This window comes from Mustela lutreola, chromosome 1 (assembly GCF_030435805.1).
Source record: "Mustela lutreola isolate mMusLut2 chromosome 1, mMusLut2.pri, whole genome shotgun sequence".
NCBI lineage: Eukaryota > Metazoa > Chordata > Mammalia > Carnivora > Mustelidae > Mustela > Mustela lutreola.
This window is the reverse complement of record NC_081290.1, coordinates 204,672,396-204,686,342: the sequence shown is the minus strand read 5'-3', so window position 1 is coordinate 204,686,342 and position 13,947 is coordinate 204,672,396. Positions and strand designations below refer to the sequence as shown.

The window sequence follows — 13,947 nt, the reverse complement described above, 5'->3', positions numbered from 1 at the left end:
ACCGGACTTGACACAGAATCCGATATATACAGTATTTGGAACACGTGTGACAGGAGTTTGGGAAATCTTTGGTAAAGGGTTTATTTTATTTTTAAAAAGATTTATTTATTATAGAGAGATCACAAGTAGGCAGAGAGAGAGAGAGAAGCAGGCTTCCTGCTGAGCAGAGAGCCCGTTGTGGGACTTGATCCCAGGACCCTGAGATCATGACCTGAGCTGAAGGCAGCGGCTTAATCCACTGAACCACCCAGGCGCCCTAAAGGGTTTGTTTTAAAGAGAAGGTGTAGGGAACACCTAAAATTAATGTAACATGTGTCAGCTGTGTTAACATGTGTCAGGATAAATAACACCGAAAGTGAAAACTAACCCCACCGAAAGCGAGTCACTTCACAAATACTGCCCCGAACACCTCGCACCGCCCATACCGCACCGCCCGCACCGCAGTACCGGGTCAGAACAGCCAGAAGGCACAAGCCAGGGTCGCGGCGGGGGGGGTGGAGGGGGAGTAGGAGGAGGGGGACGGGGATGGAGGGGAAGTAGGAGGAGGGGGAGGGGGAGAGGGAGGAGGAGGCAGCGGCGGCGGCGGCAGCATTTCTGGTATCTTTACACTTTAATTACGTTTTTAAGTAATTGAGTAAAGTTCTGCCAACAGCAGGCAGAGCTCAGGAGGTCAGGGCTGGGGTGCAGGGCACCGGGAGGGAAGGGCAATGGGGGGGCGCCGATGCCGGGGGTAGAGGAGGGTAAGGAGACGCAGGGGCAAGCGGGGCGGGGCGTCGGGGAGGGAGGCGGCACCGAGAGGCGGAGGCAGGGAGACAGACAAGGCAGGGGCGGAGGCGCGGCGTGGAGGGGTGGAGAGAGGCGGCACCGAGAGGACAGAGGCGGGGAGGCGCAGAGGCGAGGAGACCGGTAGGGGGCGAGGAGATGGATGGGGGCGAGGAGACGGTAGGGGGCGAGGAGACGGGTGGGGGGCGGTAAGGGAGGGGTGTGGAGGCGGAGAGGTGGGGGACGGGGGAGGCGTGCGGGGGGGGGGGGGGGGGGAGGGGTGGGGCAGTGGGGAAGCGGGTGGGGGGCGGGAGCGGGGAGTAGGGCACAGCGAGGGCGGGCCTTGGAGGAGGGCCTGGAGTCCCGCGGCCGGCCTCGCTGACTCCCTCCAGGCCCCGGAGGCCTTGCTCAGGACCAAGCTGACGCGCTAAACCTGTGCAGCAGCCTCCAAAAGAGTCTTGCCTGCCGGCTCTGGCCGCAGCCCCTCCCAGGCCCCCCTGAAGGACTGGGCCGTCGGAGGCTTTCGAAGCGGCCAGAAGGGGACAGTGCCATCGCGTGGAAGTGGCGGGAATCGCTGCTGGTCCTTGAGAAACCCAGTGGGTTTGGGGAAAGGGACTGACTTCTCTTGCGGGTTCATCCAAGTCACACCCTGAGTGCCCCCCGCAGGCCGGCGCTGGCCTGGGGCTGCAGAGATGAAAGGCCCTATCTGTTCAGTCTAGTAGAGGGGAGGGCGACGCCGAAGCGGTGGCTTCGGGCCAAGGAGTAAGCTGGTGGGAGCCCTCAGGAAGCATCAGGCAGCTGATAGGAGGCCCTTCCACCACCACCGTCTTTACGAACATGAATCATGTCCAGGCACAGGGGCACAGCCAAACAAGAGGGAATCCAGGCCCTTGCGGAACTTATGGCCGTAAACAGGTAAATAAAACAAAGAAACTATCTAGAATATTAGAAGGCAAAAAGAAAGCAGGGCCAAGGGGCTGGGTGAGCTCCAGAAGCAGCTGTATTTCAAATGGGTGCTCAGGGGAAGCCGCACTACGAGGTGACCAGGCAGAAAAGTGGGAGGATAGGGAACAGCCATAAATAGCTCTGCAGGAAGGCTGGGGGTGTCCAGTATGTTCCAGAAACAGATAGGAAGGGGACCAGGAGACACCTAGACAGGTCACAGAGGTCAAAGGCCAAAGGAGGGCCTTTGAGGACTTTCTCATAACTTGTGCTTCAGTCTGAGGAAGGCAAGGTAAACCTTCAGTTAGGGAGAGGCCTAAGGGGATCCAAATGACATTTGCAAATGCTGTCATGTTGAGAAAAAGTTATGCAGGTGTCAACAGTGAAGAAAGATCAGTTCAGTGCTGTTGCAACAATGCACATGAAAATGATGGTTATAGCAGAAGTGGTAAAACTTACTTGGATCTGGATAAATTTGAAGATAAAACTAAAGATAAAAAGGATTAGCTGTGCGTCACGCATACACAAGCAGAGGCTTGAGAGTGCCTACAAAGTTTAGGGCCTGGGCAACTGGGGGAAATGGAATTGCAATTTACTGAGAAAAAGACTGAAAGTGGGGCATGCCCTGGGAGGGAGACAGTTCAGTTCCCGGCAGGTTCCACGATACCAGCAGACTTTCTGGGGTGCTGTATGCAATAGGCAGATGTACACGTGAGGCAGGAGTTCAGGAAGGTCGCTCATGGTGACATGCATCTTACACTCAACATTACACATGTCAGATTAAAGACACCTAGATCATATCACCAGGGTGGTGAAAGTAAGGAAAGGAGGAACATTCATTCCAACGAGTGAGAGGTAAAGAATTTAAATATCAGAACTCAGGGACAGAGAAGTGACTGGCGGGAGATATCAGGTGGGAACAGCCTGTGAGGTCAGAGAAAAACCAAGAAATTGGGTCTCAGACACCAAGGAAGGAAAACACTTCAAGGGAAAGAGACTGATGGTTGCTGACAAAATCAGAGAGGTCAGAGGCGACAAGGACAAGCATTTAAATTTGAAACATGGAAGTCCCTGGCAACCCTGAAAAGAACAGCGGCAGTGAAATGGCAAGGATGGTTACATGACGCCCACGGTTTAAGAGAGATGGAAAGGAAACAGACTGGGGCAGCCAATGAGCATGGGCATGGAGAGATCTCTTGAAAGGAGAGCAGAGAAACACGGCAGCCTCTGGATAGGGAAAGGAGTTAAGAGTTGTTTTAGAAGAGAGAAATAACAATATGTTTATATGCTGATGGGAATGACCCAATAGATAGAGAAAATCTGATGACCTAGGGCAAAAGCAGGAGTTGCTGGAGCAATGTCCTTGAGTAGCTCAGGGACAAGGGGCTTAGTGCACAAGGGTGAAGCTGGGCCAGTGCCTCTACAGTAACAGGAAGAGACTCAGAGTAAGGGGAACAGATACCCTGTACTACTGTATACTTATTGCCCAGCCAGCTGCCAAAACCACAGGGGCTACATTACCCCCTGGACAGTGGTCAGCCATCTCCATGATTTTGGCAGGGTTTGACTAAGCCACCCTAACAGGACACCCCATCCTGATTCATCTGCTCTGCCTTCTCTGCAGACTTTCAAAAAGACCTTCCTTTAGAATGACCAACTTACCATTCCCATCTTGGAGTTTGCAGAGCACTATTAGTGTCCTGAGAGAGTGCTCAGCAGAAGTGGGAGACCAGAGATCCGTCTGCCACAGATCCTCCAACCCTCTGAGGCCCAGAGCTTCGGGCCCGATGCCATGCAAATGGGAGAAGCTCAGACATCAGGGAAACTCCACTGGTGGCCCAGGCCATTTGGGGAAGAATACAGAGTGAGGCCAGGGTACTGCTTCCCACCCTCCCACCGCACAGCTTCCAGGCAGGCACCTCCATCCATGACTCCCTTTTGCAGGCCATCCTTGTTGTCTGAAGTCAAGAGCAACTCCACAATACCTCGGTCCTCCAAGGCCTGTGGGGGAAAAGAAAACAAGTCAACATGTCGTTCCTCAGAGTTGGGAAGAGACAGTTAGAAAAGAAAGAAGGAAAGTTTCAAAATAAAGTATTTACTTCACCACAGAATGTAGACAGAAACCTATCCTGTTTATGTTCAACATGTTCAACAAAGCTCCTATCAGCTGAAGTCGAGCTGAGGCAGGGTCAGGGCTATCAGACTCTGGCATCCCTTGGCTGCCACAGATCTGGTGAGGGACCAGTTCTGACTAATGTGCCGTTCCTAGACAGGCCTATGCAGAGGCCAGCTTGCAGGGGGTCCATGAGCAGGTCAGGACCTCCTGACCCTCTAGCTACCCCACATCAGAAAGAAGCAGCCCATCCCTCCCCCACACCGGGCCAGGGTGGGCTCTGTTCAACATAGTCACATGCCCAAGACATGCTGCATGTGCCTAGGAGAACAGGAAGATCTCCTCGAAAGTTGTCAATCAAATGAAGAAGTAGAAGGAGCACACACTGCGCTGAAAGGCAGTAACCATTTTACTACTCAGAGTAACTGCTACATTTATGAACCACTTACAATCATGGCAGGCCTTCTGCTAAATACTTTACATAGACTGTCCTATTCACTCTTCGCAATAACTGTACAGACAGAAACAACAGAAGCTGCAGAAGTTCAATTTGTTAAGCAGGGTGAGATTTTTATTAAAATCTGGACTCAGCATCTCACAACTCCCAACCCAGTCATTTGCCGATATATAACAGGCTTTGCCTCAGTTCCTACTTTACACATACAGCCTCGTGTTGGTTGGGAGGGTGTAACCTTCTTTTACAGCTGTACTATTTACACTTGACTTTTCACAGGCATTAATTTATTGACTGCATACCATAAGGGGTAATTACTATTTCCTGAGCACCAGTGAACTGTCAAACAGAGTTAGGGGTCTTGTATCTGTAATCTCACTTCATTCCCAGAGCAGCCTTAGAGAAAGGCATTCTTGACTCCACTGAGCACATGATGAAGCTAAGGCTCAAAAAGGTCAGGTGTTTGACCCAAGGTCATCCTATGCTGATGGTGTCTGTATATCTGCAATATCCAGGAAAAGCTGCATGGCAGCTCTAGGAGGGGATCCTCCCAAGAGCTCAGGATGACGGAGGATGACAGAAGCTGCAGCTTCTCTTTATCCACCTGTCTCACATGTGGATACCTTCCCCAGACACCAAGGAAGTTGAACCGGAGAAGCCCCTGAAGGATTGCACTCTCCTCTCCACCCATCAGCAGAGCTCTCCTTCTCTACAGCTCAGGACTCAGTAAACACCTTCTGGAGAAACCCCAGCATTTGAGAGACAGTCCAAGGAGTTACAGTGGGAGAAGCCCTCCTATCCTGAGGCCTGGCTGAGATCTCTCTAGTTAATTCAAAGGCAAAGAGGAAGCTGGAAGTGTGATCTAAATAGGCTGCAGTTGGGCTTAACTATCAGAATGGAAGCTAATTCTGGAGCTCCCCTTCCCAGCTTTGGGAATGCCTCTTCCTGGAGACAGGCTTGCTCCCTAGAGACAGGGCTTTCTGCAGGTGATAAGAAGGGGGAAAGACTACATGAGAGCCTATAAGCTGGAGCACTTGAGCCTGTGTGCAGGGACTGAAGTAATTTCCAAATGGAAAATGAATCTGCCTATGACAGCAGAAGAGATGCTGACATCAAGGGCCAAAGCTAAAGCAGCTTTAATTAGGTGGATTCCCTAAGGCCACTTACCATTTCCTCAGCCCACACCATGGCCCGCCCTTCTAAGTACTATAAAACCACTGCCAATAATCTATCAAAGTCTTATTTACTGACTACTTACTATATCGCTAGAATAGTCCTGAGCCAAGTGATCTCACACACATGCACAATTCAGAGAGGCAAATTCACTCATTAGTCCCACTTCAAAGAAGAGAAAATGGAGGTTTAGAAAAATTAAGGCATTTGCTCAAGGCCTTAGCTACAAATGGATAGAACCCAGAGCAGAGTATATCCCTGTTGTTTTAAGTGTCATCTAGCCCTGCCCTACCCTGATCTGCCACACATTAAATCAGTGGTTCTCAAAATAACCCACACATTGGAATAAGAACCCAGAGATTCTTATTTAATTGGTACAGTACATGGCCTGGGCACAGGGATTTTTAAAGTGATGTTCACATGTTTAAAGTGATGTTTAATGTTCACATGAAGCTGGGAACCCTTGCATTAGATGCTAGAATGAGAGCAGCCTCTGCAGAGAGACTTCACTTGTCATCACACTCAATGAAACCCATCCCTTTATTTTCAGCCACTGCGATACCATATATGTACTACAATCCACAATTAGACTCAATTGATAAATGGTGATAAAAGTGATGACACCACTGAAATAAAAGTACGGTGAAAGGATTCACCGTATGTGAAATATGCTAGGTGAAAGGTGTTAGAAAATTAATAAATGGTGCTAGGAAATGTAGTATTAATATGAGAAAAGAATTAGACCAACATCACATCATAGCCCATACTACATTTCAGAGGAAGGAATATGAAGAAATAAACCAAACTGACTCTTACTTTCTTGATGTAAGGCATATAGGCAGGGTCTTTGTTATAGGAACCATATTCATTCTCCACCTGCACAGCAATGATGGGGCCTCCATGCTTATACTGGGAAAAGAGAAATAATCAAAAGCTGAGTTTGTAGTGGAAACTGTACTAATTTCACCACACTTATCACCAATTACCAGCAAAATATTGCATTTGAAAAGAAGTCTCAAAAGATTTGGTAATATAATTGAGAATGATGTCAGTAGGACACAAGAGTAGGTAGAGAGTTCCAGGTCCTCATTCCCTTATGGGAACATCAAATAAACAATTACAGGCCAACTAAAATAACTTTTTAAGAGCTCTGGAAACCAGTTAAATGTTTAAGCAAATCAAGAAAAACGCATGTTTAAAAGCATAAGAAATCTCCTGGTGTTTTTCTTCACCCTTGCCCCACCTCCTCGCCGGCATAGCATGGCATAGTCAGAAAAAAGCAACCCAATCCCCAGTTCCCTCCCTGAAGACAGAAGGAGAAAAATGAAACTTGTTTGCAATATTCTGGACTGTCTATAGGCTTCCCAGTAGACTAGTTTCTGTCTCATCTGACTTGGAGCTCATACAGGAAACAACATAGCTTGGACCTCAGGTTGGAAGCTATACAAGGCAATGAAGATCACAACATGTGAAAATTTCAGGGGGGGTCTAAAGGCCCATGTATGCCAGGTGCAAGGGGTTATAGGTAGAGGAATATGATAGAACACCTAAGGCCACAAAAAAAAAAAAAAAAAAAAAGAAAGAAAGAAAGAAAGAAAGAAAAGAAAAGAAAAACTGAGGTGAGACTCTTTGGGAAATTAAGACATGTAAAAGCAGCCAAGGAAAATTAGGAGGGTAAAAAAGGTGGCACACACACAGGCAAGACTAGACACATGTCCAGAAAACATCTGAGAAGATCTAAAGCCATCACCCCACTGTGATCTTAATGCTTAGGATCCTGCCGACTTTCAACAACAACAACAACAAACACAGGCAAAGAAACAGCATAACATAGCTCATTCAAAAGGATAAAGTATAGCTCTAGAAACTGTCTTTAAAGAACACACACTGGACTTACTAGACAAAGATTTTAAAACACACACACACACACACGCACATATATACACACATATTTTTTTTTTCAAAGAGCTAAAGAAAACTTAGACAGAGTCATCAGGAAGAAGCTATATCAGCAAGGTGAAAATATCAATAAAGAGAATGTATTAAAAAAATAAAATTTCTGGAGCTGAAAAATAACAGTATCTGAATAGAAAAATTCACCATAGAAGTTCAACAATGGATTCAAACAGGAAGAATAGGAAAACTTGAAGACAAGTCATTTTAAATTATTTCATCTGTAGAGCAAAAAGTGACAGAATGGGGGAAAAGTGAACAGACCCTGAGGGACATATACAACATCAGTAAGCAGATAAATATACACATTGCAGAAATCCCAAAAAGAAGAAAGAAACAGGGCAAAGAGATTATTTGAAGAATTAATGTCTGGAAACCTCTCAAATTTGAGGAGACATAGATATAAAATCTGAGAATCTTCAGTTAACTCCAGGTAGCATTAACAAAAAGACCAAACCAAGACACATTACAATCAAACTGTCAGAGCCAAAGACAAAAAGAGATTCTTGACAGGAGCAAGAGAAAAGCATGTGTGAGTGATCCCCAATAAGACTATTAGTGAATATCTCACCAGAAATCTTGCAGGGCAGTGACAGAAGGATGATACAATTAAAGGGCTGAAGGGAAAGGTAAAAAAAAAAAAAAAAAAAAAACCTATCAACCAAGAATTCTACATCCAGCATAACTGTCCTTCAAAAAATGAGGGAGAAATTAAGACGTTCTAAAATAAAAGTTGAGGGAGTTTGATAACACTAGAATAGACTTATGAGAAATGCTACACAGACTCCCTCAAGTTGAATGAAAAGATGCTAGACAGTGACTTGAAGCCACAGGAAAATACAAAGTTCTCCAACAGAGGTGAATGTCAAAAAGAATGAAACTTTGCCATTTGCAACAATGTGGATATAATTAGAGGGTATTATGCTGAACAAAATAAGTCAGTCAGAGAAAAACAAATACCATACAGGGAGGTAGAGGTGTAAAGGAGTAGTTTTTGTGTGTAACTGAAGTTTAGTTGGCACCAATATAAAAATAGAATGTAATAACTTTAGGACAGTATCTGTAATCTCCATGGTAACCACAATGAAAATACTATAGAACATACACAAAAGAAATGAAAAGGGAATTAAAACTTGTAATTCTAAAAAATCAACTAAATACAAAGGAAATTAGTAATGGAGGAAATACGGGAGAGCAAAGCTATAAAACATAGAGAAGACAAATTAAAAATGACCAAAGTAAATTCTTCCTTAGCAATAATTCCTTTAAATATAAATGGATTAAATTACCTAATGAAAAGACCTAGATTTCGACTCAAACAATGCTATAGATCAAATGAACCTAACAAATACATAGAGAACAGTCCATCCAAAATACACATTTTTCTCAAATATATACAAATGGAACATTCTCCAAGGCAGATCATATGTTAGGCCATAACACAAGTTTAAATCATTTTAAAAGACTGAAGTCATATAATGTATCTTTTCTAATCACAACAGAATGAAACTAGAAACAACAGCAAAAAGAACAATGAAAAATTCACACCTCAAATTCCCAGAAATATGTGGGAATAAAACAACACACTCTTAAAAACAACCAATGATTCAAGGAAATTAGGAAATATCTTGAGACAAATGAAAATAAAAATTCAACATAACCTTACAAGATGCAGCAAAAGTGGTGTTAAGAGGGAAATTTATACCAGTAAACACATTAAAAAGGAAGAAAGGTCTTATGTCAACATCTAACTTTTCACTTTAGGGAACTAGAAAAAAGAAACAAACTAAACTCAAAGGTAGCAGATGGAAGGAAATAATAAAGATTAGAATAGTGACAATAACAGGTAATTTAAAAAAACAACAACAACAAAACCAAGAGTTAGTTCTTTGGAAAGATTAACAAAATTGATAAAACTTTAGTAAGACTAACTAGCATAGCAACATTATTCACAATAGGCAGAAGCAACCTAGGTGTCCATTCATGAATGAATGGATAAAATGTGATGCAGACATACAAAAAATTATGATTCTGTCTTAAAAAGGAAGGAAATTCTGACACCTGCTACATGTGCTACAACAAGAATGAACCTTGAAGACATGCTAAGTAAAAGAAGCTAGTCATAACAGGACAAACACTGTATGATTTTACTTATATGAAGTACCTAGAGTGGTCAACTTCATAGCAACAGAAAGTAGAATGGTGGTTGCCAGAGGTTATGGAGAGGGGAGGTGGGACGTTAATGTTTAATGGAAAGTTTCAGTATCAGAAGATGGAAAAGTTCAGGAAATGGATGGTAATACTGTTTGCACAACGATGTAAATGTATGTGAACTCTACACTTTAAAATGGTAAGAGTAGTAAATTTTCTGTTATGTATATTTTGCCACAACAAAAAATAAAATAATTATGTTATACCCAGAATTTTTTTTTAATTTCTGGTATACTACTTCCATATTTAAGAATGCTTCTGAGCCATATTTCTGGATGACCTTCCCTACAACCCCTGCCTCTACCTCCAGCACCCAATCTACTACAACCTACTGAATCATCTCAGTAATCCCATCTTCCTTGCAAAAATCTAGGCTAATAATTTCCTGGCTTCTTACTTCTTTCATGATTAGGGTTTCTAGGTTTAATTAAGAAGTTAAAAAGTACAAGATAGTCAGCTAAACTTGATTTACAATGAATACATTTTTATGTAAATTATGAATATTATAATGTAGGTACATCCCATGCAACATTAAGGACATATTTATATTAAAAAATATACTCCTTGTTTAGCTGAAATTCAAATTTAACTGAGCACCTTGTGTTTTATTTGCCTACCCTATAAATGGTCAAGGAATTCCTTTGGTCTATGTGTGCTCTGAACATTCCAAACGATTGACTCAAAAGCATGGTTTTTTAAAGATTGTATTTATTTGTCAGAGAGCGAGAGAGAGCACAGCGAGGGGAGCAGTAGGTAGATGAAGCAGCTCCCTGCTTAGCAAGGAGACCAATGTAGGACCCTGGGATCATGCCCTGAGCCGAAGGCAGCCATTTAACCAACTGAGCCACCCAGGCGCCCCAACTCAACAGCAATTTTTGTAGATGTATTAATTTTTTTTAATAAATTACTAATTTCTCAGCACGATTCTTCTAATTTTTATATACTATTGGATTAATTATTCCCATTCCTACCTTTTGATTGCCTCCAAATATTACATGCAAGGATAAGATACTTTCTCCCCAAAACTGATTTTTTGTCACCTATGTTTTGAATAAAATGTGTATCACACAGCACTTTTTTGGTAGGTAACCAAAAGATGTACCTTGAAAAGTCATCAACTGTAATTTTATAACCACAAAAAGTCCTGCTGTCTTACAGGTAAGGGCCCATCCATTTACGCTCTTCTCCATGTAGGACTGAGCCAGTAAGTACGTCACTGGTACTGGTACTGGGACACCAGTTGGTGGGTTTTTCAGTTACCAAGACATCACATGTGGCAGCTCTGACACTGGGAGGATGAATGTCAGTCCTTGTGCCTGTCTATCCCTTCAGCACTTTGCCACCTAAGACAACACTGAAATATATCTTTTAGAAAACAACTATTACAAACCCCTCCAATTAAAGATCTCAGGCAGTGGAAAAGAAAGCATTCCTGTGTTGAAAGGAACTGTGAGCCCCTAGTCTGAGAGGTCACCTAGGACTATTTACTCCCAGTAGGAGACAGCTGAAGATCAAAGAGGAAGCTCCTTGCTTTTACCTGGAGTGGCACCACCCTGGACATCAGGTGATCAAAATAAAGGTCCACTGCTTCCGTGAAGCCCTTGTAAGTTGTTCTCAGCCTCATGCCAGAGTCTTGGAGTAACCAGCTTGAATAAAAGGAGGGGGGGAATTAGTTTCACTGTCTGTGGGTTTATTCTGGATAGGATGATGGTGGGGGAGAAAAGCAGCTTCAGAGTCCTGGGGAGTGAGACCATTCCCACCCCACTCAGCCAGGAAGGCGGATTGTGCAAACAGATCCAGAGAGATCTGTTTGCTCCAGCCCTGCACTCTGCACTGCTTCCCTACAAAAAGACAACCAGCACAGCTAGGGATTTTATTTCCAGCTTTATGGCTATATAGATAGGTCTGGCTGCCAGGCAGTGTGAGAAAAGCTTTTCACTGAACGCAAGGCCCAGCGTTGAAGCATTTACTCTAAAATCTCATTACAAATTAGTGAAGCCAAAGGGGTTAAGGAATCACTGGGGCCAGATGCAACCTTCCAGTGTCACCCAGAAAACCAGTCCAGACACAGAGGCCATCAGAGGCTAATCCGACTTCTCCCCCTGCTGTCCTGGCTGGCGGGGGAGGGGGGCACATTAGCATCAGCCTCCTTAGCTCTTCAGACCTCAGCTCAGGGGATTTGCTGGTGAGGAAGAAGGGGAATGTTTTCCACAACTTGTCCATTGTCATTGCATTCCCCAGATCATATTATTCCTTCCAGACCTGGAGTCAGAAAGTTTTCCTTCTCACTTGAAATTTCTGAGAAAACATTTATATTTTCTTATAAAGGCTCTGAGGGCTCTCCTAAATTGGAAGCCCTGAACAGGTCAGAAAATGATCAATTTAGGTAGGTAAAAATGCCTGAGGAAAGAGCAGCTTCCTCGAGATGGATACCTCCACCCTCCATCTCACCTAGAAGGGTCTAGCTTCTCGTCAACACTGGGTCTCTGCTTATTTGGGCCTCCCTAGGGTGTGTCCATATGCCAGGATATGAATGGACAGTGCTGCCCAGGAGGAGGGCTAAGTGCTGGAACTCCCATTGCTTCTGAGCTAACACTTAAATTCTGTCCTCCTGGCAGCTCCAGCTGAACCTGAGGACATCGCTGACACAGAGATTTCTAATCCCTAGGTGCAGGGGGAGGGCACTCTGGCTGTGTGCACAGCCTTGTCAAGGGCACAGAGACAGGGAGGTGATCCTAGGGATCAAAGGAAATGGAGATAGAGGCTGCTTGGATCCCTAGGGTAGGGCTGTGTTGCGCTGGAGAGGAAAGAGAAAACAAGGCCTGGGCTGGTGGCTGTGCAGTGGGGAGAGGCCATTCCCGAAGGAGACCACAAGGCAAACAGGACCAGTCTTCCTCCCTCTTGGGGCAGCATGGGGTAGGGAGAAAGTGGATCTAACCATCTGGAACACCCTAAAGATAGGAAAGATTATATCTATTAACAAGAAAGTCTTTTTTGTGGAAAGTTAATGGCAGTAATAATGAGGACAAGGAATGAATGCGGTACCAGGTGATTACTGTCCAGATTTCTCCTCCAACCCCAGACAACTCTACTGACCTTAGTGGAGACTATGGATAGTCTCCTATCCATAGTCTCCTAACATAATTCATTCAAGCCTGAAATTTGAAGATAAAACAAAAATATTAATTTGTTTCTCTTATACTTTATCAAATAAAGTGACATCATTTAAAATGGCCTCCTTTGGTACCACTTATTCTGAAAAAGAATTTCAGTACAAAATGAAAAATATACTTTTGTAGCAAAATTAAACCTACATTTGTGATCACTATTTTGCACAAGCTCAGAGGACAGTTCAAGCCACAGCTGGAGCCCCACATAGCCCCCACTCACCTGGGCAAGCCCCCGAGGTCAATCTCACTGCAGATATAAGGGCCTGGACGCAGAATCACCCACAAACCGATCTCCGCAGCCATCAGCACAAAGGCCCTAGGGAGGTCAGCGTCAGCAACTCTCAAGACACAGAGGAGGAGGGTGGAGACAAGTCCAGCATCCCAAGGTGGTGGAGCTGCCCAGCTCCTCTCCTCCCTGCCTTCAGAGGCCCTGGGAGCTGGGTTCTCACCTGCTCCCAGACTAGGACCTTCTGCCCAGCCCCACTGGGGGCATAAGGATGAAGGGTATTAGACAGGGTACGGAGGTCCTAACAGTGAACCTGACCCCAACTGCCTTGCTACCAGAGAGGGGCAACCCCTGTCCCAGCCCAGGTGGTTGGACCACACTGCAAAGCAGGACAGACACTGGGGTTTAGGCACTGATGGGCTATAGTAAAGAGGTTTGGACTCAGAGTAGGCAGACCCAGACCCCCAGGAGCAACAGGTTCGTCGCGAGACAGCATGTGGGTCCTGAGAATAAGGATCCTGACCTGCCTTTCTCTGGTTCTCAAAGCAGAACCGAGATGGTCCCATGGTTCCTAATCAACCCCAAGGGGTCACCTCTCTGCCTCCCAACCCCAGGCCAGGCCACAGAAGCAGCAACAGCACTTACTCCAGGTCCAGGTTCCCAGAGAAGTCAAATTTGCCTCTTTCTGGTTCATGGAGGTTCCATGGAACATAGCTGTAATAGAAGATATTTACAGGATTGAGCTTTTCATTTATTCTAGTTTGTCGTCTAGATTACCTCCTTTATCCCTAAAATGTCTGAGGATATATTAGGTACATTGTTGTAATGGTGTCATGATTGTAACCAAGAACTAAGTGAAGAGATCTAGGGACCTTAGAGAATCCAGGGCCAGTCCCTGGATGGGGTGTGGGGGCTAATATGTCATCTCCTTAGGAAAAGCGAG

At 44.9% G+C, this 13,947-nt stretch overlaps 1 protein-coding gene and 1 long non-coding RNA gene across 2 annotated transcripts in view; one reads left to right on the top strand and one right to left on the bottom strand.

Annotated features, from left to right (window-relative positions):
• LOC131838899 (beta-galactosidase-1-like protein 2) overlaps positions 1-13,947 on the bottom strand; it is a 47,561-nt gene that overhangs the window by 18,156 nt on the left and 15,458 nt on the right. Inside the window, exons 3-7 of the mRNA XM_059185713.1 lie at positions 13,650-13,718; positions 12,999-13,094; positions 11,146-11,254; positions 6,261-6,353; positions 3,624-3,705 (exon numbers count right to left, since the gene is read on the bottom strand). Of these exons, the coding sequence (XP_059041696.1) occupies positions 3,624-3,705; positions 6,261-6,353; positions 11,146-11,254; positions 12,999-13,094; positions 13,650-13,718 (449 nt within the window). The remainder of the gene's footprint in view (positions 1-3,623; positions 3,706-6,260; positions 6,354-11,145; positions 11,255-12,998; positions 13,095-13,649; positions 13,719-13,947) is intronic.
• On the top strand, positions 1,054-3,815 carry LOC131838914 (uncharacterized). The gene is made up of 2 exons (XR_009356742.1): positions 1,054-1,677; positions 3,329-3,815. It is a non-coding gene; the product is annotated as an uncharacterized LOC131838914 (long non-coding RNA).